Source organism: Nomascus leucogenys, chromosome X, assembly GCF_006542625.1.
Source record: "Nomascus leucogenys isolate Asia chromosome X, Asia_NLE_v1, whole genome shotgun sequence".
Lineage (NCBI taxonomy): Eukaryota > Metazoa > Chordata > Mammalia > Primates > Hylobatidae > Nomascus > Nomascus leucogenys.
Window position 1 is genome coordinate 93,810,887 of NC_044406.1, and position 18,316 is coordinate 93,829,202.

The window sequence follows — 18,316 nt, forward strand, 5'->3', positions numbered from 1 at the left end:
CCTCCATAGTTAGCACACTCCGTAGTGCTCACACCATCTGTTGCAACTGAAATGTCATTACCTCTCTTTTCTAAAGAATAGGTAGTATTAAAAGAACATTTAAATCTTACCTCCTCTGAGAGGCCTTCTTCAATCACACCAATATACAGTGGCCTTTGCCTCCTCTGAACTCCAACAACACTTAACAAATGTATCTAGTATTCTCACTAAATGTTACATGTTTATCTCTCCAACCAGACTATACTTGGCACAAGGTGAGGAACCATTTCTTAAACTTCCATGCACCTTCCACAGCGTCTAGTAAAACTTATCTGTCAAACTAAATCCTTCTAGTAAAGACACATACTATTTATCCATGTATTTTGTGCTAATCTGTAGTTCAGCCTAAAGACCCTTCACAATCTAGCTTCGCCCCCCCTTCCTTCCAGTGTCACCTCCTGTCATTCCCTGCCACTTCTTCTACTCCTGCCACATTAAACTTCTCATTGTTCCTTAGACACACCCGGTTCTTTCATAATCCTGTTGCTATTTACTATCTTTAATGTCCATTCCCCTTTATTTACCTGACAAATGCCCGTTGATCCATCAGGAGTTAGTATAAATGTCAACTTCTGACTCCCCCAACTAGACTTAGATGCTCTGTGTTCTGTGCTACCTCAGCATTTTATTCAAATCTCTATAATAGCAGTTTCCATGTTGTCATGCAACTAACTGTGCACATATTTGTCTCTCTTATGGTATTCTACATTCCTCAAAAGTAGTGACAATTCGTCTTTCCCCTATTCCCTTCACTAACTCTTCATATTTAATGCCCTGCTGTTTAATCTTTCTCTCAGCGAAAGAATATATCAAAGTCAGTGGGGATCACATACCTTGGTAATAAAGAGCCTTAAGGAAGGAGTGACGATCAGCTCCCTGAAATAAAGACTTTTCTATTTCCATTTCTCGCCGGGTCAGCTGTTTGCTCTTTGCAAATCTCTGTGGCAGGCAAAGAATGCGCTGACGCTCCGAGATCCTTTCTTCAATATCTTGAAGACGGTTCTGTATTGCTTCAGGAGTTGCCCTCAGTCTTGTCTTCTGAAACCAGAGGAATGAGATGGCATATATCATAGAGGACACAACCTGAACATGATGATCTGGTATCTCAAGTAAAAAGATGACCTGGGCCCAGAAATGAATGTTTACAGAAAGTGTTAGCTAAGAAGTTAAAGAACAGCTTCTCTTTTACCAACGTCTGCATTCTAAAAATCAAAGAAGATTCAGACACCAAGCTCAGTTTTGTGAGAACTAAAAACGGAAAGGCTCTCAATGCTAAAATGAAGATATTTTGCTCTGTTTCCTTGAGGAGAAAAACAAACAAAAAAAACATTACCCCACTCACCTTTTCACCTGAAACATGGCTCTTCCAGATCAAGATTTCTGTTTCATTAAGCCCTAATTCCCTGAGAGAAGCAGTTTCCTGGTCCTTCTCATGCAGTGTCTGGAATTGGGACAAAGTCATAGTCCCAGCTGCTTCCTTCCCAAAGGGCTTGTACATAGTACCAGGAGCAAAGCTCTCTTTCTTAGACATACATCTGCAAAACGTGCAGGAGGACAGTAAGAACATCTTGAGGTTACTACCATTCAAAAAAATGGAGGTTCAACACTGTAAGAGGTACAATGAAACTCACTAGCAAATTTTCTCTTACATCTTATTTCTAAGCTGAAGCACCACTGCAACAAAATGGAACTCCATCAATAGTCCCCTCATCCAGGAATAATAAACTAAATCAACAAATATTTATTGAGTACTTACTATGCACCAGATACTCTGCTAGGTACTAAGGATTTAATAGCTTTATAAAAAAGTAAAAATGGCTCCTGCTTTTGTGGAAAAACAGTGGAACAGAGGCAAGTAAACAGGCAATGATAATATTGGGTTACAAGTGCTATGTTGAGGGAAATACAGGATGCTGTAGAAGAACATAAAATAGGTACTTGGCCCAAACTTAGTGAGATATGGGAGGCTTTCCAGAGGAAGAGACACAGAATTAAAACCCTGCCTAATACATTGAAGTCTAACAAAGAAAGGGAGGTGGGAGAGGAACATTCCATCTAGGCTTTAAGAGAGATCTGTCACCTGGAGGTGAGAGTCTATGATACTCTCCGTTTGCAAAATTAATACCTACTCCTCAATGGAGACAGAAGTATCAAGTTGATGCTGAAGGAGGCTTTTCAGCTGCCTCTCCCCTTCTGTTTCAAGCTCCTCCAGGACATGCTCATCACTCTTCACACAGCTGTTTACCCTGGAGTAGATATAAGAATATATACAGAAAACAGAAGAGACGGTGAGTCTCAAAATATATTCCTTATCTATATTATCTACCATTACTGACCCCATTTATTCAAAGACACTTCTCCAACAATTCATTGCCCTTTACCATTTAGTCCATGAACACTTACTAAACAAATACCTGTTTACACAGAAGGTGCTACGCTAGGTACTGAGGGAAGTCAAAGGTGTTTAGGACATAGTCCCTGTCCTCAAGAAGCCCACAATCTATTTAGGGAGAAGAAACGTGTGTGTATGTGTTGCATGCATGTGCCTTGGCGGCGGGGGGAGGAGAGAATAATAACACATAGAAGCATATGCCAAATTAGTAGAAATTCACAGAAGAGAAAATTGGGAGATAAAGGTGGTAAAGGAAGACTTCAGAAAGGTACTCTTAAGCTGACATTCAAAGGTGTGTGATGAAGAAAAGCAACAGGGAAAGAGTACAAAAGGGACAGTAATATATACAGAAGGATAATGAGAAATAGTAATTTATCAAGCAGTTAAGTGACACAGTGCAAGTGATGGTTTAGACAGATGAACGTGGTCATAATACGCCATATTCAAAGGGAAGAAACAAGAAGAACTAGTTATGAAACTATTGAAGTTAAAAGGTGATGAAGGTCTAGACTTAAATGGTAATAGTGAAAATGGAAAGAAAGGGTTAGATCAGAGAGGCCTTTTGGAGGCAGAGGCAAGGAAGTCAAAGATAATCCCAAAATTTCGGTCTGTGTAACTGAGAGAACAATGGTACCAATGAAGGAAAGACAAAGCTCCAGATGGAATAAATGATTTGGGAAAGGGAAAGTCAGTATTGTTTTAGCCACGTTGAGTCTAGTACCTTTTACAATAGAAACGCCAGCATGAAGTATCAGGAATACTTCAAATACATGACTAGGAACATTTTGTTCAGAGATAAATTCATATGTACTAGAAACCATTTGCTTTTTTAAAAGCAAGGGAATTAGTAACACAAAATTTCGGATAGTGGTCACCTCAGGGGGGAACGAAGGGAGGGAAGAGACACAGTAGACTTCTAAGGGACTGGCAATGTCCTATTTCTTAAGCTTGTAGTGGATGCGAACCTCTATTATTCTTTAAGCTGTATATATACATTATACATTATTTTGCATGGATGAGATATCGTAAAAAAAAAGTTAAAGGTTAGTTTCAGGCAGGCAAAGTCAGAAACGGTTTTTGAAAAGATGCAAGGAACTGACAGTGCAGGAAAGCATATCAATAGGAATTTTAAATGCACTGTACTATTCCAGAGTGATGATTCTACTTGCAGAGTGAATCTAAAATTAATTTAAGCCTGTCAATAGTTGGGAGGCTCAGGCCATTTAGGCTCACGCGGCCATTTACCTCAGCACCAGTAAGGGGAACTGGGCCCAGCAATGCCTTCCACCTCCCCTCCCCCCACCCCATAAATCGAACCACTTTGGTGCTGTCCTTCTACATTTAGAAACAAAGTACCGCTCCCTTACTTTATGATTGGAAAGCCCCACATGGTTTCGGGTAGTCTTTAACACACAGACGTTGCAAATAAATGCGCCCGCCCCGAGCCTTTCTCAGGTGGCGGTGGAGGTAGGGGCGGAGGGGGAGGGGCTGGCCCGAGGTACCTCCATCTCCGGCGCCAGGAATTTGTCAGCCTCAAACCCTTTTGCCTAGCTGGGTCCGGGTGAAACGACGAAGCCGCAGCACCCGACCAGCTCCCGGGGCCCGTGCCGGGAGGGCATTCCCACAGCAGCCGGCCCCGGTGACAGCCCTTCCTGAACTTCGCTCTGCAGGCCTGTTCAGCCCGTCTCCCCTCCTCCCGTCTCCTTTGTCGTGTTCCCGCTCCCACGAAGCTGCATCCCGAGAACGTGCAATACCCAAACCAGAAAGCAATAGAAGCCATTTTCAAAAGAAAAGGTAGAACAGAGCTCCCCTTGCCGCCTGCTCTTCAGACAAGTCCTTACCTCTTCATGTTTCCACAGGCCCCTACCTCCAACTTGGGTAAATAGGCCGCGGACCTCAAGTCCCAGAACTCCACGCGGCGGACTCTAAGGGGATTGTGATGGAGCATGGGGCTCTGGGAATTGTAGTAGCACAGAGCTATGGCAACAGAAAGAGAAAGTAGGTCTCAAGTGACAGGTATGCTGAACATTGTCCAAATATTTATTTTGAATTTCTCATTTAGGTTCAAAAGAAGACCCAAAATATCCAGCTCATAAAACGAGTCACCTTTGATTTCTTGGTTCTCTCATCCATTACCACTAATTCCTGGCTCTTCTGTAATTTCCTTTGAACTTCTTATCAACACTGCTTTTCTTTCAAGGATTTATCCAGCCTACCTACCGTTTCCAGTCGAGTCTCTGCTTCATCCTTCACGATGTAGCCAGTCATCAGACACGAGTCTGACTATATCACCTGTGCTAATGGTTCTTCTCTATCTGTAACAAAGACTTGAGAGTTTTCTCCACTCAGAATCAGAAGTCTGTGTGTATTCAGGCCCACATATGTTTTATTGATAATTATGGTGAATCAAGAAAGAGGTATAGTATAGTGGTTAAAAGCATAGGCTCTTAGTTCCCAGAAATGGAAATGCAAATGTCTTTAAGTGTATGGAAAGATGTCCAATCTGACAAATTTTAAAGTGCACTGACTACCAGTACTCCTTAAAACTAGCAAGGTCATCAAAAACATGAGAATCTGTCACAGCCAAAAGGAACCAAACAAGTCGTGATGACTAAAGTAATGCAGTATCTTGGATGGGATTCTGGAACAGAAAAAAAGACATGAGGTAAAAACTAAGGAAATGTGAACAAACTATGTTCTTTAGTTAATAACAAGGTTCGTTAGCTGTGACAAATGTATCAGAGTTATGCAAGGGAAACTGAGTTGTAGGTATGTGGAACTTTGTACTATGCATCCTTTCTGTAACTAAAACTGTTCTAGAACTTAAAGTTTATTTTTAAAAGTACACGAAACTACCATTTTTCACCTAACAGGTTGGGAAAGATCCAAAAGTTTGATAACACACTTGTTTTATTGAGATTGTGGGGAAACAGGCACTCTCAATACACTAGTGGTAGGAATATAAATTGGTACAACATCTATTGGGGGCAAATGAGGATACCACTAAAATCATAAATGTACTTTCCCTTTAAAGCAACAATTCAGTTATGAATAGAATCTTCAATACTATATATCCTGTAACCTACTATCATCCCTTGCAACATTGTTTATAAAAACAGAAATGAAAATATCCAAGAACATACTATGAAAATGTATCATTCAATGAAAAACTATGCAGCAGTTACAAAGATGACAAAGTTCTCTATGAACTGCTACTGAACAATCTCCAAAATATAGTTAGTGCAATAGCAAGGTGCAGAATGATATGTATACTATGCTTCTATTTGCATAAAAAGGGGAGCTCTAGTCACTTAAAAACTTATATATATGTGTGTTTGCTTGTATATGCACAAAATGTTTGGGAGAACTTACAGACAAATGATGAGTGAATGCCTCCAGGTAGGGGAACTGGATGGCTGAGGGACAAGGGCAGAAAAAATTCTTCAGGTATCTTTTTGCGCCCTTTGAATTTTGAACCCATGACTACATTACCTAGTCAATACTTTTTTAATTAAAGAGAAACCCTCTTACATCTCAAGGAGCCAAAGAAGAAAAGATTGTAGGTAATGGTGGGGGGCAGGGCGGGGTGGATTTGAATCTCACTTCTCAGTTAACAGTATAGCACAACAGGGTTTTAGAGGCAATCTGGACTTGAATTTTTGCTCTGGTAAGTTACTAGACTATGTGGGTTTCAGTAAGTTTCTTAACTGGTCTAGGCCAGTTTTCTCATCTGTAAAATGAGGATACCTCCTAAGAATAGGGTGACTGTCAAGCACATACAAAGGTATGGTTTTAAAGTTATCCCATGATTGAGTGGTAATCTATGAGTAAATAGTCAAATGTTAATCAGTAGATTTAGATTTATCCCAACTGCTTTGTATTGCCATGCTCAAGTTAGAGCAAAGGACCAAAAAGCAGCTACTGAAAAACATTGTAGAATTTCCTGTCCTGAGAACTTCTATCAGATTGAAAATGTCATGGTGAGCTACCTAAGACCTGTCACATGCAAATAACTGTGCTCTTGAAGCATAAAGGTGAATGACTGCAGGCATAACATGTACCACTTTGTAGCTTTGGCACAGAACATGAACTGAATATAAGTATAAACAAAATGGGGGGTCACATCATCGCCTGCACCAGGTAAATCCTATATGGTGGTAGAGCTGAATTTTGTGGCTCAACCAATCTGTCCAAATTGACATATTGACAAGGAAATGGAAAAATACACCAAGGTTGCTAGTGTGCTTATCCCCTGGGACAGTGGCAAAGGGTGGAACAAATATTACACCAACCATCACACCAAACTTGTGTACAACTTCTAATAAAACATATCGCCTATTGATACTGAAATGATACACACTACATTGCAAATCCACTAGGTGGGATGAGTGGAGAATGAATAGCTAAGATACATATTCACATAGCTGTGGAATTGCAACTGGAAAGCAAGGTCATAAGAAGTACTCTACATACCTGTGTATAACTGTAACCAGTGCAAGTGATAGGTACAAAAAGACAAACATTCAGAAAATTACACTAAAAAGAAAACCAGGCCATTTCTAATTCTGCGAAACTTGTTAACTGTGTAATAATAGCTATTCTGTTTCCCACAACACCCGTCTCCCCAGCTTAAAAGGACATCAGACAGTGTATACAAAGCCTTGGCGATCACTAAATGTTATACATGGGCACAGAGATCTTACCTAATTTCACAATTTTACCCCTAGAAGAATTTATGACAAACTGAAAAATATGCCTCATTTGTCTTTCTGTCAATTTAACAAGGTTTGTTTAATTAATCCATAAGCTCCTTCTTAACAGAGACACATTTTCTGGGTTTGTATGGAAGATGTTAAAACCAAAAATCTTCTCTTGAATCTACTCACCATCTAACATTAAGAGTAAAGAACTGTGCAAGTCTTTCAAATTTCCCAAATGAAATAGCATAAATGCTGTTATAGAGAACACATATAGCATCTTTTCAAAGGATTAAAAAATGGATATATACTGGGATAGTGTCAACACTTTAAATTTAAGAATTCTTCAGCTAATATATCAGCTGGTTAACAATGGTTACAAGGGGCTGAAGACTCTAGTGCCTAACATAAATGGTGCTTTAACATTACTGGTAAAAATAGCTTATTTCTGTATTTCTGACTTTTTGATTAAGATTTGTTCAATGTGGCTGGGCACGGTGACTCACGCCTGTGATCCTGGCACTTGGGAGGCCAAGGCAGGTGGGTCCTTTGAGCCCAGGAGTTCAAGACTAGCCTGGGTAACATGGCAAAACCTCGTCTCAACAAAAAACTCAAAAATTAGCCAGGTGTGGTGGTGTGCACCTATAGTCCCAACTACTTGGGAGGCTGAGGTAGGAAAATTGCTTCAGCCCAGCAGGCAGGGGTTGCAGTGAGCCAAGATCACGCCACTGCACTCAAGCTTAGGTGACAGAGCAAGACCCTGTCTCAAAAAACAAAAAAAAAAATTGTTCAACAATGTCATTTCTTTACATGTTAGAAATGGTCAGGAAGAATCTTAGAGATGATTTAGTCCAATGTACAATTCCAGACAGTACACTGAGATCACCCTGTAAGTCTTAATAACATTACTAGATCAATCTAGAAGCCAGTTGCCATCCTCTGGCATCTTCTATGTACTGGGAAAAACACTAGAACTCCCACTGAAGATAATGTAACAATAAGATAGTATAAGCAGTATTGTAGTCTCCTTTTTCTTTATTTCATTTAGGAAATACAGAGTAAGCACTCTGCTCACAGTGAAAAGACATAAAGGAATCTCAAAACTTCAGAGAAATGAAAACCAGTTTCTTCTCACAAAACAGTTTGGGAAACCCTAATATGATCCAACTCTTTCATTTATGGACAAAGATAATGCCTAAGATGAAATTATTTGTCCAGTTAATTAGGCAGGAACAAGACCAGAGTCAGTGTTTCCTCTGATAAACTATATTCTCATTACTGAATGTAGAACTTGTACACAGACTACTTTACAAGAGTTGAATCTCCAAAAGCAATGGGAAAAAATGTCTTTAGTATTACTATTATCTACAGTATAAGAGTAGTAATACTAAACTGAAAAATTAGAGACTACTAAAGATTATACTTAAAAGTTGTGTTTATCTACAGAAATCATCCACAAGATTATACGAGTTCTGGATTATTTTCACATTCTATAATTCTGCGTGGTTACAAAAACTTACTGGATAAGAAGCTGCTGCTTGGAAAAGTTTGAGTAGAAAAAAAAGAGTCCATGTCAATTTTGGCATTTAGTCTGCTCATAAGACTAATCATTGCTAATATTCATTTCAAAAATATTTCTTCGTGTAATGTGTACCCGCCAGGATGGTCGCGTGCAATCAGTACAACAGAAAATTTAGCTCAATAAATTATAGGTGACTGAGCTCTATTCACTTAAAAACTTTTAATAGTTAATTTCAGTATTACATATTTTTTTAGGACATTACCTTTATTTATGACTTAGGTGAAACATGAAACACAGGAGACCAGACTGTTCCAAACCTAAGAACAAGGCTTATTTAAAACAAAACCAAACAAACAAACAAAAAAAAAAGAAAAGCAAACAAATACATGGAAATCACCAACTATAAATCATATGCTAAAACCAAATAAAATGCCAGTATATCCATACATTAAAAATAACCAAATTCCTTGTAACTTACCTTTCCTTAACCTTTTAATAATAATCTACCCTAACTTTTCCTCCCTGCTCTGAATCTCTATAACACACTTTCTATAATTCATACTGCACTTCTTTATATTATCTATATTGTTTTTATGCAGACAAGCGTTAATTATATCTCAAACTAGACAGTAAGTTCCTTTGAGAAGAAGAGACTTTACAGTATCTAGCACTATAAGGTTGGCATGTACTTTTGGCAAACATCACCTTACGATTCAACTGGAGTGAGAAGGATGATGTTTACTGATGCCAGGGAGAGTAAGACATAAATTACACATATAGGGTCAGCATCTAAGAGGCTGCTGTCTGGACAAAGGGGCTAGTATAATTTTGATTTTCTAATACTAAAAACAAAACTAAGGTATAATTCTCAACAGTACAATACTTAAATGAAAAAAAGGATGCACAATTCATTACGATCAAGATGAAATATTAAGTATAAATACTACTCTATTTAACATCACAATTTGTAGGCAATAATCCAGAAACGACACGCTGAAGATATGGTCATTCAATAAAAAGCAGTGTTCACATTGCATGCATGCTCCTTGTGACGATAATCCTCGAAAACCCATGTTACCTCTTCTACCTTCCTTTGCAGCATGCCTATAGGAGAAAAAGTCACACAATAATTAATCTAAGGCCAAAATATCCCATGAACATAATTTACATATTCCTTTCAACACATGATTAACAAAATTTTACATAGCAATTTCAATAGCTTTAAGTTTTAGAAAACACATAAGAAAAAAACACTCATCTATCTGTTTGGAAACTGTGAAAACAATGGACAAGACTGTTTTTTTTTTTCTGCTCTCCCTAGCTTTCAGGCAAATAACTGTCTAGTTGACATTTACGTTTTGTTAGGATGAGGTGTTAACTGCTTTTTGACTCATTACACCCTAAAAGTGACATACAGGGTAGTCATTAAATTGGGAGTATAGGTTTTGGTGGGTCTTAGCTACCTATAAGCAAATGAGTGCACTCAGTATATTTACATTTCTGTTCTTTTCCAATAATGATTTATTTAACTTGGTGGTTCTTAAATTTTCTCAGGGGCAGAGTACCACAGAATACCATTAATTTTACCATATGAAACAGTTAACTTTCTGCAGGTAAAACTAAGCTGTTGAAGTAAGCATGATACTCTGAGTTTTTCTATTAACACGCACAAATAAACTTGGTCATTTCTTTTAGTGTCCATTAATGGTTACTCGTGAATAAGCCATAACTGGTGCCCAAGAAGAAAAAGAATTTACAAGAGAAATACTAAAAAATTTAAACGATATACAGCTGACTCTTGGAAAACATAGGTTTAAACTGCACAATTCACTATACATGAATTTTCTTCCACTTCTGCCACACTTGAGACAAGACCACCCTCTCCTCTTCCTCCTCACCCTGTTCAACATGAAGATGACGAGAATGAAGAACTTTATGATGATCCAATTCCACTTAATAACTGGTAAATGTTTTTTTTCTTCCTTATGATTTTCTTAACAACATTTTCTTTTTCTCTAGCTTATTTTATCATAAGAATACAGTATATAATAATACATATAACATGCAAAATACGTGTTAATCGACCATGTTAGTGGTAAGGCTTCCATCAACAGTAGTCTATTAGTAGTTACGTTCTGGGGAGTCAAAAGTTATATTTGGTTTTTTACTGTGTAGGGATTAGCACCCCTAAACCCTTCATTGTTGAAGGGTCAGCTGTAATATACTTTAATTTTCTTCACCCAATTAGAAAAACCCAATGTTACCCAGTTTTTAAAGTATAATACCTCATTTTATCTTATAAAGACATTCTGCAAGATAATGCAAGATAAGGACAGTGATTTCAATACTGGCTGTCTATAAAAGGCCAGAAAAACATTATGTTCAGCCTGGCAAAATATATCTCCTTTTTGTTGTAATAACTAACTGCGGGGTGCAATTTTTTCCCCTAAATAACAGTTTTTAATATGATGGAAGCACAGATGAGCACTACAACAAGCCATTAACTCGAGATCAGAAGTGTCAACGTAGGCACATTCTAGTAATTTGCTGATTGATACATATTAAATGCAAAGGGGTACATTTATAATGATTTTAAAAATCAATAAACTGTCAAGAAATACAAGTCAGCATTATTAAGAGAGCCTTACTATTAGCATTTTGTCATGTCTTCTAATTGAATTCCCAGGACTATTTCTGTATTAACATACTTTAAATTTTTTAGGACTTTCATTCTTTAAGGGCAAATACTGCACCTAGGTACTTAATGCACAGAATTTTGGTCCCATGACAAGCATCAGTGATTGACTGGTTCCTGCCAGCATATTAAATATGGCATACACATATTGACATTATTTAAAAAACTGTACTAAACAATATGAAAATAAGAAAACAATTTCATTCACAATAGCATCAACAAGAATTATAATACTTAGGAATAAACTTAACAAATGAAGTATAAGACCTGTACACTGACAACAAAAAACATTTCTAAGAAAAACTAAAGAATATCTAAAAAAGTGGAGATATATTCCATGTTCATGGATTAAAAGACTCACTATTGTTAAGACGGCAATTCTCCACAAATTGATCTACAGATTCAATGTAATCCCTATGAAAATTCTAGCAGGCTCTTTTTATAGAAATAGACAAGCTTAATTTAAATGTATATGGAGAGGCAAAGGATCCAGAAAAAAACAATCTTGAAAAATAAGAACAAACTGTAGGACTTAACACTATCTAATTTTAAAACTTAATCAAGTAATCAAGACAGCATGATATGGGCAATAATAGCCATAGAGATCAATGAAACAGAAACAAAGTCCAGAAATAAAACCTTATAAGGTACCAAGGCAATTCAATGGTAGAAATCATAATCTTTTTCAACAAATGGCTCTGGGACAACTGGATATCTACATCCAAATGAAATAAAACCCCCACCTTTAACTATATACAAAAATCAACTCTAGATGGATTATCAATCTAAATGTAAGTGCTAAAACTATATTTTAAAAAACAACAAGAGGCTGGGTGCTATGCCTCATGCCTGAAATCCCAGCACTTTGGGGGGCTGAGGCAAGAGGATCACCTGAGGTCAGGAGTTCGAGACCAGCCTGGCCAACCTTGTGAAACCCTGTATCTACTAAAAATACAAAAATTAACCAGGTGTGGTGGCAGGCGCCTGTAATCCCAGCTACTCAAGAGGCTGAGGCAGGAGAATCACTTGAACCCGGGAGGTGGAGGTTGCAGTGAGCTGAGATTGTGCCATTGCACTCCAGTCTGGGTGACGAGAGAAACTCTGTCTCAAAAAAAAAAAAAAAAAAAACCAAGAAATGTCCATCAACTGATGAATGGATAAACAAAATATGGTATGATTGTACAATGAAATGATACACAGCAATAAAAAGGAATTAAGTACTGATACATGTTACAACATAGATGAACCTTGAAAATATTATGCTAAACGAAAGAAACCAGACACAAAAGGCCACATATAATATGATTCAATCTATATAAACTCTCCAGAAAAGGCAAATCTATAAAGACAGAAAGTAGATTAGTGGTTGCATGGGGTTTGGGATAGAAATGGGGAATAACTGCAAATAACGCCAAGAGAAAATTTTGGTGGTAACAAAAGTGTTCTAATACTGGATTGTTTGATGTCTGTACAACTCTATAGGCCTAACTAAATGGCTATTGGTTAAGGTGGTGTATTTGTGTATTTTAAAATATTTTAAAACAATTATTTATTATTCTCAAAAGATTTTGGTGAAGCTGCTTCCAGCCAGTGTCATTCTGTTTTGGAGACAGATGTTTTCTTCAACTTAGCCTTTTGCAAATACTTTAGGTAAAGATTCAAAAAAGATTAGGAAAAGAGATTTAGTCATTAAACCCAAACACAGATTTCTAGAAACTGTAATTAATGCTTTAAGAAAATTTTAAGTTATACATATAAAAATTATTAGATGAGATTAAATTCACTGTCAAAGAACACAATGTACTTTCATAAACAATGCTATATAGTATATCTCTCATTTCTTCCAGAAAAAATTTGAGGCAGTGAGATAAAAAAATATCCTGACAGGAAAAGAGTTAAAGACACAAACAGGCAACTTATAAAATGACACACAAATTATTTATACACATTTTCAAAATACTCGACCTGATTAGTAACCAGAGGAATGCAAATTAAACCAGGAAAATATTATTTTAACCTATAAATTTTGGCAAAGAATGATCATGATGGTGGTGGTGGTGGTAGTAATTACAGGAGTGGTACTGGAAAGAGTGCAGAAAAATGGGTCCCCCCCAAAGAATTTCTGGTGAAAATATAAATTAGTACAACCTACCTGGAAGGATAGATACCAAAAGCTTTTAAAACAGACATTACTACTGATTTAGCATTTTAACTTCTAAGAATTTTATTTATGTCCAGTAATCATGGATGTACACCTTAAAATTTACCTACAGCTAGGTTTTTACTGCAGCGTGATTTAAAACAGCAAAAAGTTTGAAACATTAACTAATACCTAATAATGGGCTATTAACTAAACAAACTATGGTATATCCATATAATGCAATATTTAGCAGCCATTAAATGTAGAATGTTTAATAACATGGAAAGATGGTCATGTACACATGTCTGTTAGCTTTGTGTCTCTTTCTCCACCAAAAGCTAAATACAGTATGCTGTGTAAATATCAGGCAACAAATAAATTGAAACCATATATTGGACCCTAAGCTCATGCCGGGCATTGCTAAATTCTGAAGATACAAAAATAATTAAGATATTATCTCTATCAAGAAGCTCAAATTCCAGTAAACAGACATGTAGACAAATAACTGCAATATTATATGATAAATGCTAATACTACATTATGTAGAACACAGCCTGGATACAAAGAAGGGGATAAACAACTATTAGAATGATGAGCCAAGGAAGTCAAGGAAGGCTTCACAAACCATCTTGACATGGGAGCAGCTACCAGGCAGACGATGATGGGGTAGAGTACTCCAGGCAAAAGAAACTGAACATCCGAAAATATAGATGAGGAAAGAATATCAGGTGTTTAGAAAACCATAAATACTTCTTCAAGATGAGGCTAGAGAACCAGATAGGGGTTAGATTATGCAGGGTACTTTGTGTATCATGCAAAGAATCGAATTTATCATTGGGCAATGGGAACTAGTGAAGGGTTTTAATAAAGAGATGACTAGAATAGAGTGTGACTTTATCAAGATCATCTTGACAGTATTGTGAAAGTGAATTAGAATGGGGTAAGACTAGGGGAAGGAGACCACTAAGGTTACCAGTTAGAGATTAAGCACATGCATTTACCACTGCTCCATTTCAAAACATTTGTTAAATAGCAGTAAAGATATTTTTAAAAGAAGAAGAAAAAGACAAAAGCATAAAATCCTAAGGACAAAACAAGAAAGGAGACAACAAAAAAACTATGAAAATTGCAACTGGATTTGTATGAGAGAACCCTAGAAAGAATATGGAATTAGTAGAGCTAGGTAATTCAAAGTGATATTGAAAGTGGAGCTAAAAACAGAATTGTGAAAGCATAAGAAACAGACTCCTCCTCTCATCCACATCCTACATCTGGGCAATTCTCCCTACCCAACTCCTGGAGATAATTTTCCTTTGGAGAGGGTGAACCAAATAAGCTATGGATCAGGGACACCAGGCAGAGCAGAGGGCAAGTATTCTGTACAAAAACAGGAATTAAGTCAAAGTTATACAGGGATAAAGTGAAAGCCTACAAGCTGAACACTGAGCCTGCAGTCTCTTCTCTAACAGTTCTCAGAACACCGGCTTAACACCAGGCTTATCTCTAGCCAGGAGCTGGAAGTTTCTTCTCCAGAGAATTTGACCAGCTAAAGAGATAAATCCTGAAGATAACAGTTAGAGGTCTCCCAATGAAAAGGTCTAGCCAAATTATCCTATAGTAAGTTAACAAGCCCCACCTACAAAACTTTTCAATGTATCATTCTTGAATATAAATGGACAACCAAGAATCACCAGATATTTGAGGAAAGCCTCTAACATGAGAAAGACTGAAACAAAACAGAAGTATAAAGAAAGCTAAAAGAAATACTCCAGAAAGAATAAAATATACATTTAAAAAATCATTAATATCCTCAAAGAGATAATACTGAATTCATGAAATAAGAACAGGATGCTATTTACAAAGTACATATATATAATCATAAAACAACACAACAAGCTCTTGCAAAATTAAACTTACAGCAGAAATCAAAGATCAGTAGAAAGACAAAAAGTTGAGTACATACCCCAGAAAATTTAACAAAAATATAACGAGAAAATAGGAGAGAAATTAAATTTAGATCAGTCCAGGGCATCAAACATTAGAAAAAGAGTATTTCCAGAAAGAATGAGCAAAAACTTAATTCAAGAAAATAGACCCAAACTGAAAGAAATGAACTCCCTGAGTCACCAATAATGGGCTCAGTGGATGAAACAGATCCACACCAAAACGCGTCATCTGATATTTCAGTATTTTGAGGAAGATCCTAAAACCTTCATTGAAAAACACAATGAAAAGTTCACATGAGGTTCAGGAATCAAAATGGCCCTCAAAATTAGAAAACAACAGAACAACTTCTTCAAAAGTTCCAGGGAAAATTATTTCCAAGCTAAAATTCAATACCCGATATTATCGATTGGATGTGAAGGTAGAATAAACACCTTTTCAGACAGGCAAGGTCTCAAAAAGTTTACTTCCTATGCACTCTTTCTGGAAACTGCTAGAATATGTGCTATATCAGAAACCAGGGAATAAACCAAGAAACAGAAGTATAAGTAAGAGCCATGAAACTGGAGAACCAACAAAGAGTAGAGTCAATATAAGAATGCTGTGGAAGACAGACCATAGCCGAGCAGCAGACCAAGAAAGCAACAATTAAGGACTGTAGTATGGAGATTAGAGGACTCTGGCAGAGATGAATCAAAGATGCAACTGATAGATTTACAGTAAAAGCAGGGACTTAGAGAATAAATTATTGAAAGTATATAGAAAACTAAGTAAATAAAGAAATAAGATTCAAAGGAAAATAAAACTTGTAAAAGGAAGAAGACATAATATAGTATGCTACATGGCCAGGCTGCAAATAACATTTATGCAATCACAATTCAAATATTAAATATTGATTTATGTGAAATTTATAATATATACATATTAGGATGAGGAAAATATGTGTGTGTGTGTATATATATAATATGATATGATGATATGATATGATATGATATAAAAGAGTTAAATCCTCCCCTCCACCCATTTTGGAAAGTCAGTACAGAAGGCCTAATATGGAAAAACTAAAAAGCAACACTACATGATGTTTAAAAACATAAAAACAAATAGTTGCAAAATTTAGCTAAAATAATTGAAAGTGATTGCCCCTAGGGAGTAAGAAAATAAGGTATGGACAAGGAGCTGATGTTTCTCATAAACCTGAAAAAAATTATATTTTCAAGGTGGGGGACAAAGAAAGCCTGAAATAGGGATGTGGTAGTGGGAAACTAGTGAAGAGAAAGGATTCAAGAGCTATTTAAGAAGTATAATCATCATCACTCACTGAAGAAATAGAAATAGCCTGCTTTAGATTCCTGAGGAAATAGCAGTAGTCTTTTGCTGAGAAAAAGAAAAGGAGTTACAGATCTGGGAGACCCCGGAGAATATGAAAATGAGTTTAGTTTCAGACAAGTTTAATTTGAGCCTTTGGGATATCTATGTGCAGATGTTTGTTAACATGGAGCTTTATAATGGATAGTAAAAGAACCATTAGTGAAACTGACAGTTGGAGATAACAACTAGGGTTTTTAAATTGCTGATTATCAGAAATGCCTTAAAAGAGAATGCAGGGCCGGTACTCAAGATGGCAGCTCCGGGAGGGCATGGCCAGTGACTAGCAGGCGAGGCGCTGTGGGACCAAGGCCGTGGCCCACTAGCGGGGTCTGGAGGACGGAGAAGAGGAGGAAGAGGAGGAGCAGTTGGTTCTAGTGGAATTATCAGGAATTATTGATTCAGACTTTCTCTCAAATGTGAAAATAAATGCAAGGTTTTGGGCACTGACACTGAGAGGCCCATTCTGCAAATGGGCACAGCTGTGTCTTTGCTGGGGAGTATGAAGACACTCTTGGGACCTGTGTTATATTTGAAGAAAATGTTTACCATGCTGATACACAAGGCAATAATAAAACAGTGCTAAAATATAAATGTCATACAATGAAGAAGCTCAGCATGACAAGAACTCTTCTGACAGAGAAGAAGGAAGGAGAAGAAAACATAGGTGGGATGGAATGGTTGCAAATAAAGGATAATGATTTCTCCTATCGACCCAACATGATTTGTAGCTTTCTACATGAAAATGAAGACGAAGAAGTGGTAGCTTCAGCCCCAGAAATATCTTTGGAATTGGAAGAGGAAAAGATTCAAATGAACGAGAGTTCAAACCTGAGTTGTGAACAGGAGAAACCAATGCACTTGGAAATAGAAGATTCTGGTCCTCTTATTGATATACCTTCTGAGAAAGAAAGTTGTTTTTATGGAAACTCAAATGCCGCCTTAGAAATCACTCCTAGATGAAATGTTTCCCATAATAACTTGTCAAGAACTTTTTAGAGTTCTTACATAAAAATAATTGCTGTGTAGCTTTCAGTCTTTTAATATTTTATTGCATTTTACTGGCTATACACACATATCCAGTCATAACACAACTTATTTTACCAGAATCATTTGGGACCAGACATGAATTGGATTTTTAAAATACAGTTTGGGCCGGGTGCAGTGGCTCACACCTGTAATCTCAGCACATTGGGAGGCCGAGGTGGGAGGATCACTTGGGCCTAGCAGTTTGAGACCAGCCTGGGTAACGTGGGGAGGCCCCATCTCTACAAAAAATTTTTTAGAATTAGCTGGACATAGTGTCGTGTGCCTGTGGCACCAGCTACTGGGCAAGTGACCTGGGAGGATGGCCTGGGATGGGAGGTTGAGGCTGCAGTGAGTTGCGTTTGCGCCTCTGTACTCTTGCCTGGGTGACACAGTGAGACCCTGTCTCAAAAAATAAGTAAAATGAAATATTTGTAAATGACTTTAGGGACCCTTCTGAGTCATTTAAATTCAAGGTTTTATTAAGGTAAGT

General features: G+C 37.2%; 2 protein-coding genes and 1 pseudogene across 5 annotated transcripts in view; 1 reads left to right on the top strand and 2 right to left on the bottom strand.

Moving 5' to 3' along the window:
- RBM41 (RNA binding motif protein 41) overlaps window positions 1-4,352 on the bottom strand; it is a 66,411-nt gene extending 62,059 nt beyond the window's left edge. For 3 of the 4 annotated variants that reach the window (XM_030806963.1, XM_030806962.1, XM_030806960.1), the window contains exons 1-4: window positions 4,273-4,352; window positions 2,169-2,285; window positions 1,382-1,574; window positions 873-1,077 (exon numbers count right to left, since the gene is read on the bottom strand). In XM_030806963.1, coding sequence (XP_030662823.1) covers window positions 873-1,077; window positions 1,382-1,574; window positions 2,169-2,285; window positions 4,273-4,280 — 523 coding nt within the window. In that variant the 5' untranslated portion in view covers window positions 4,281-4,352. The remainder of the gene's footprint in view (window positions 1-872; window positions 1,078-1,381; window positions 1,575-2,168; window positions 2,286-4,272) is intronic. The other variant, XM_030806961.1, reaches the window with a different exon arrangement.
- A 4,422-nt stretch (window positions 4,353-8,774) lies between these two features.
- LOC105738095 lies at window positions 8,775-17,743 on the top strand (annotated as a pseudogene).
- Window positions 8,896-18,316, bottom strand: part of NUP62CL (nucleoporin 62 C-terminal like) — an 80,189-nt gene continuing 70,768 nt past the window's right edge. The window contains exon 9 of the mRNA XM_003262161.2: window positions 8,896-9,754. The gene's annotated coding sequence lies outside the window, so the exon portion shown is untranslated. The remainder of the gene's footprint in view (window positions 9,755-18,316) is intronic.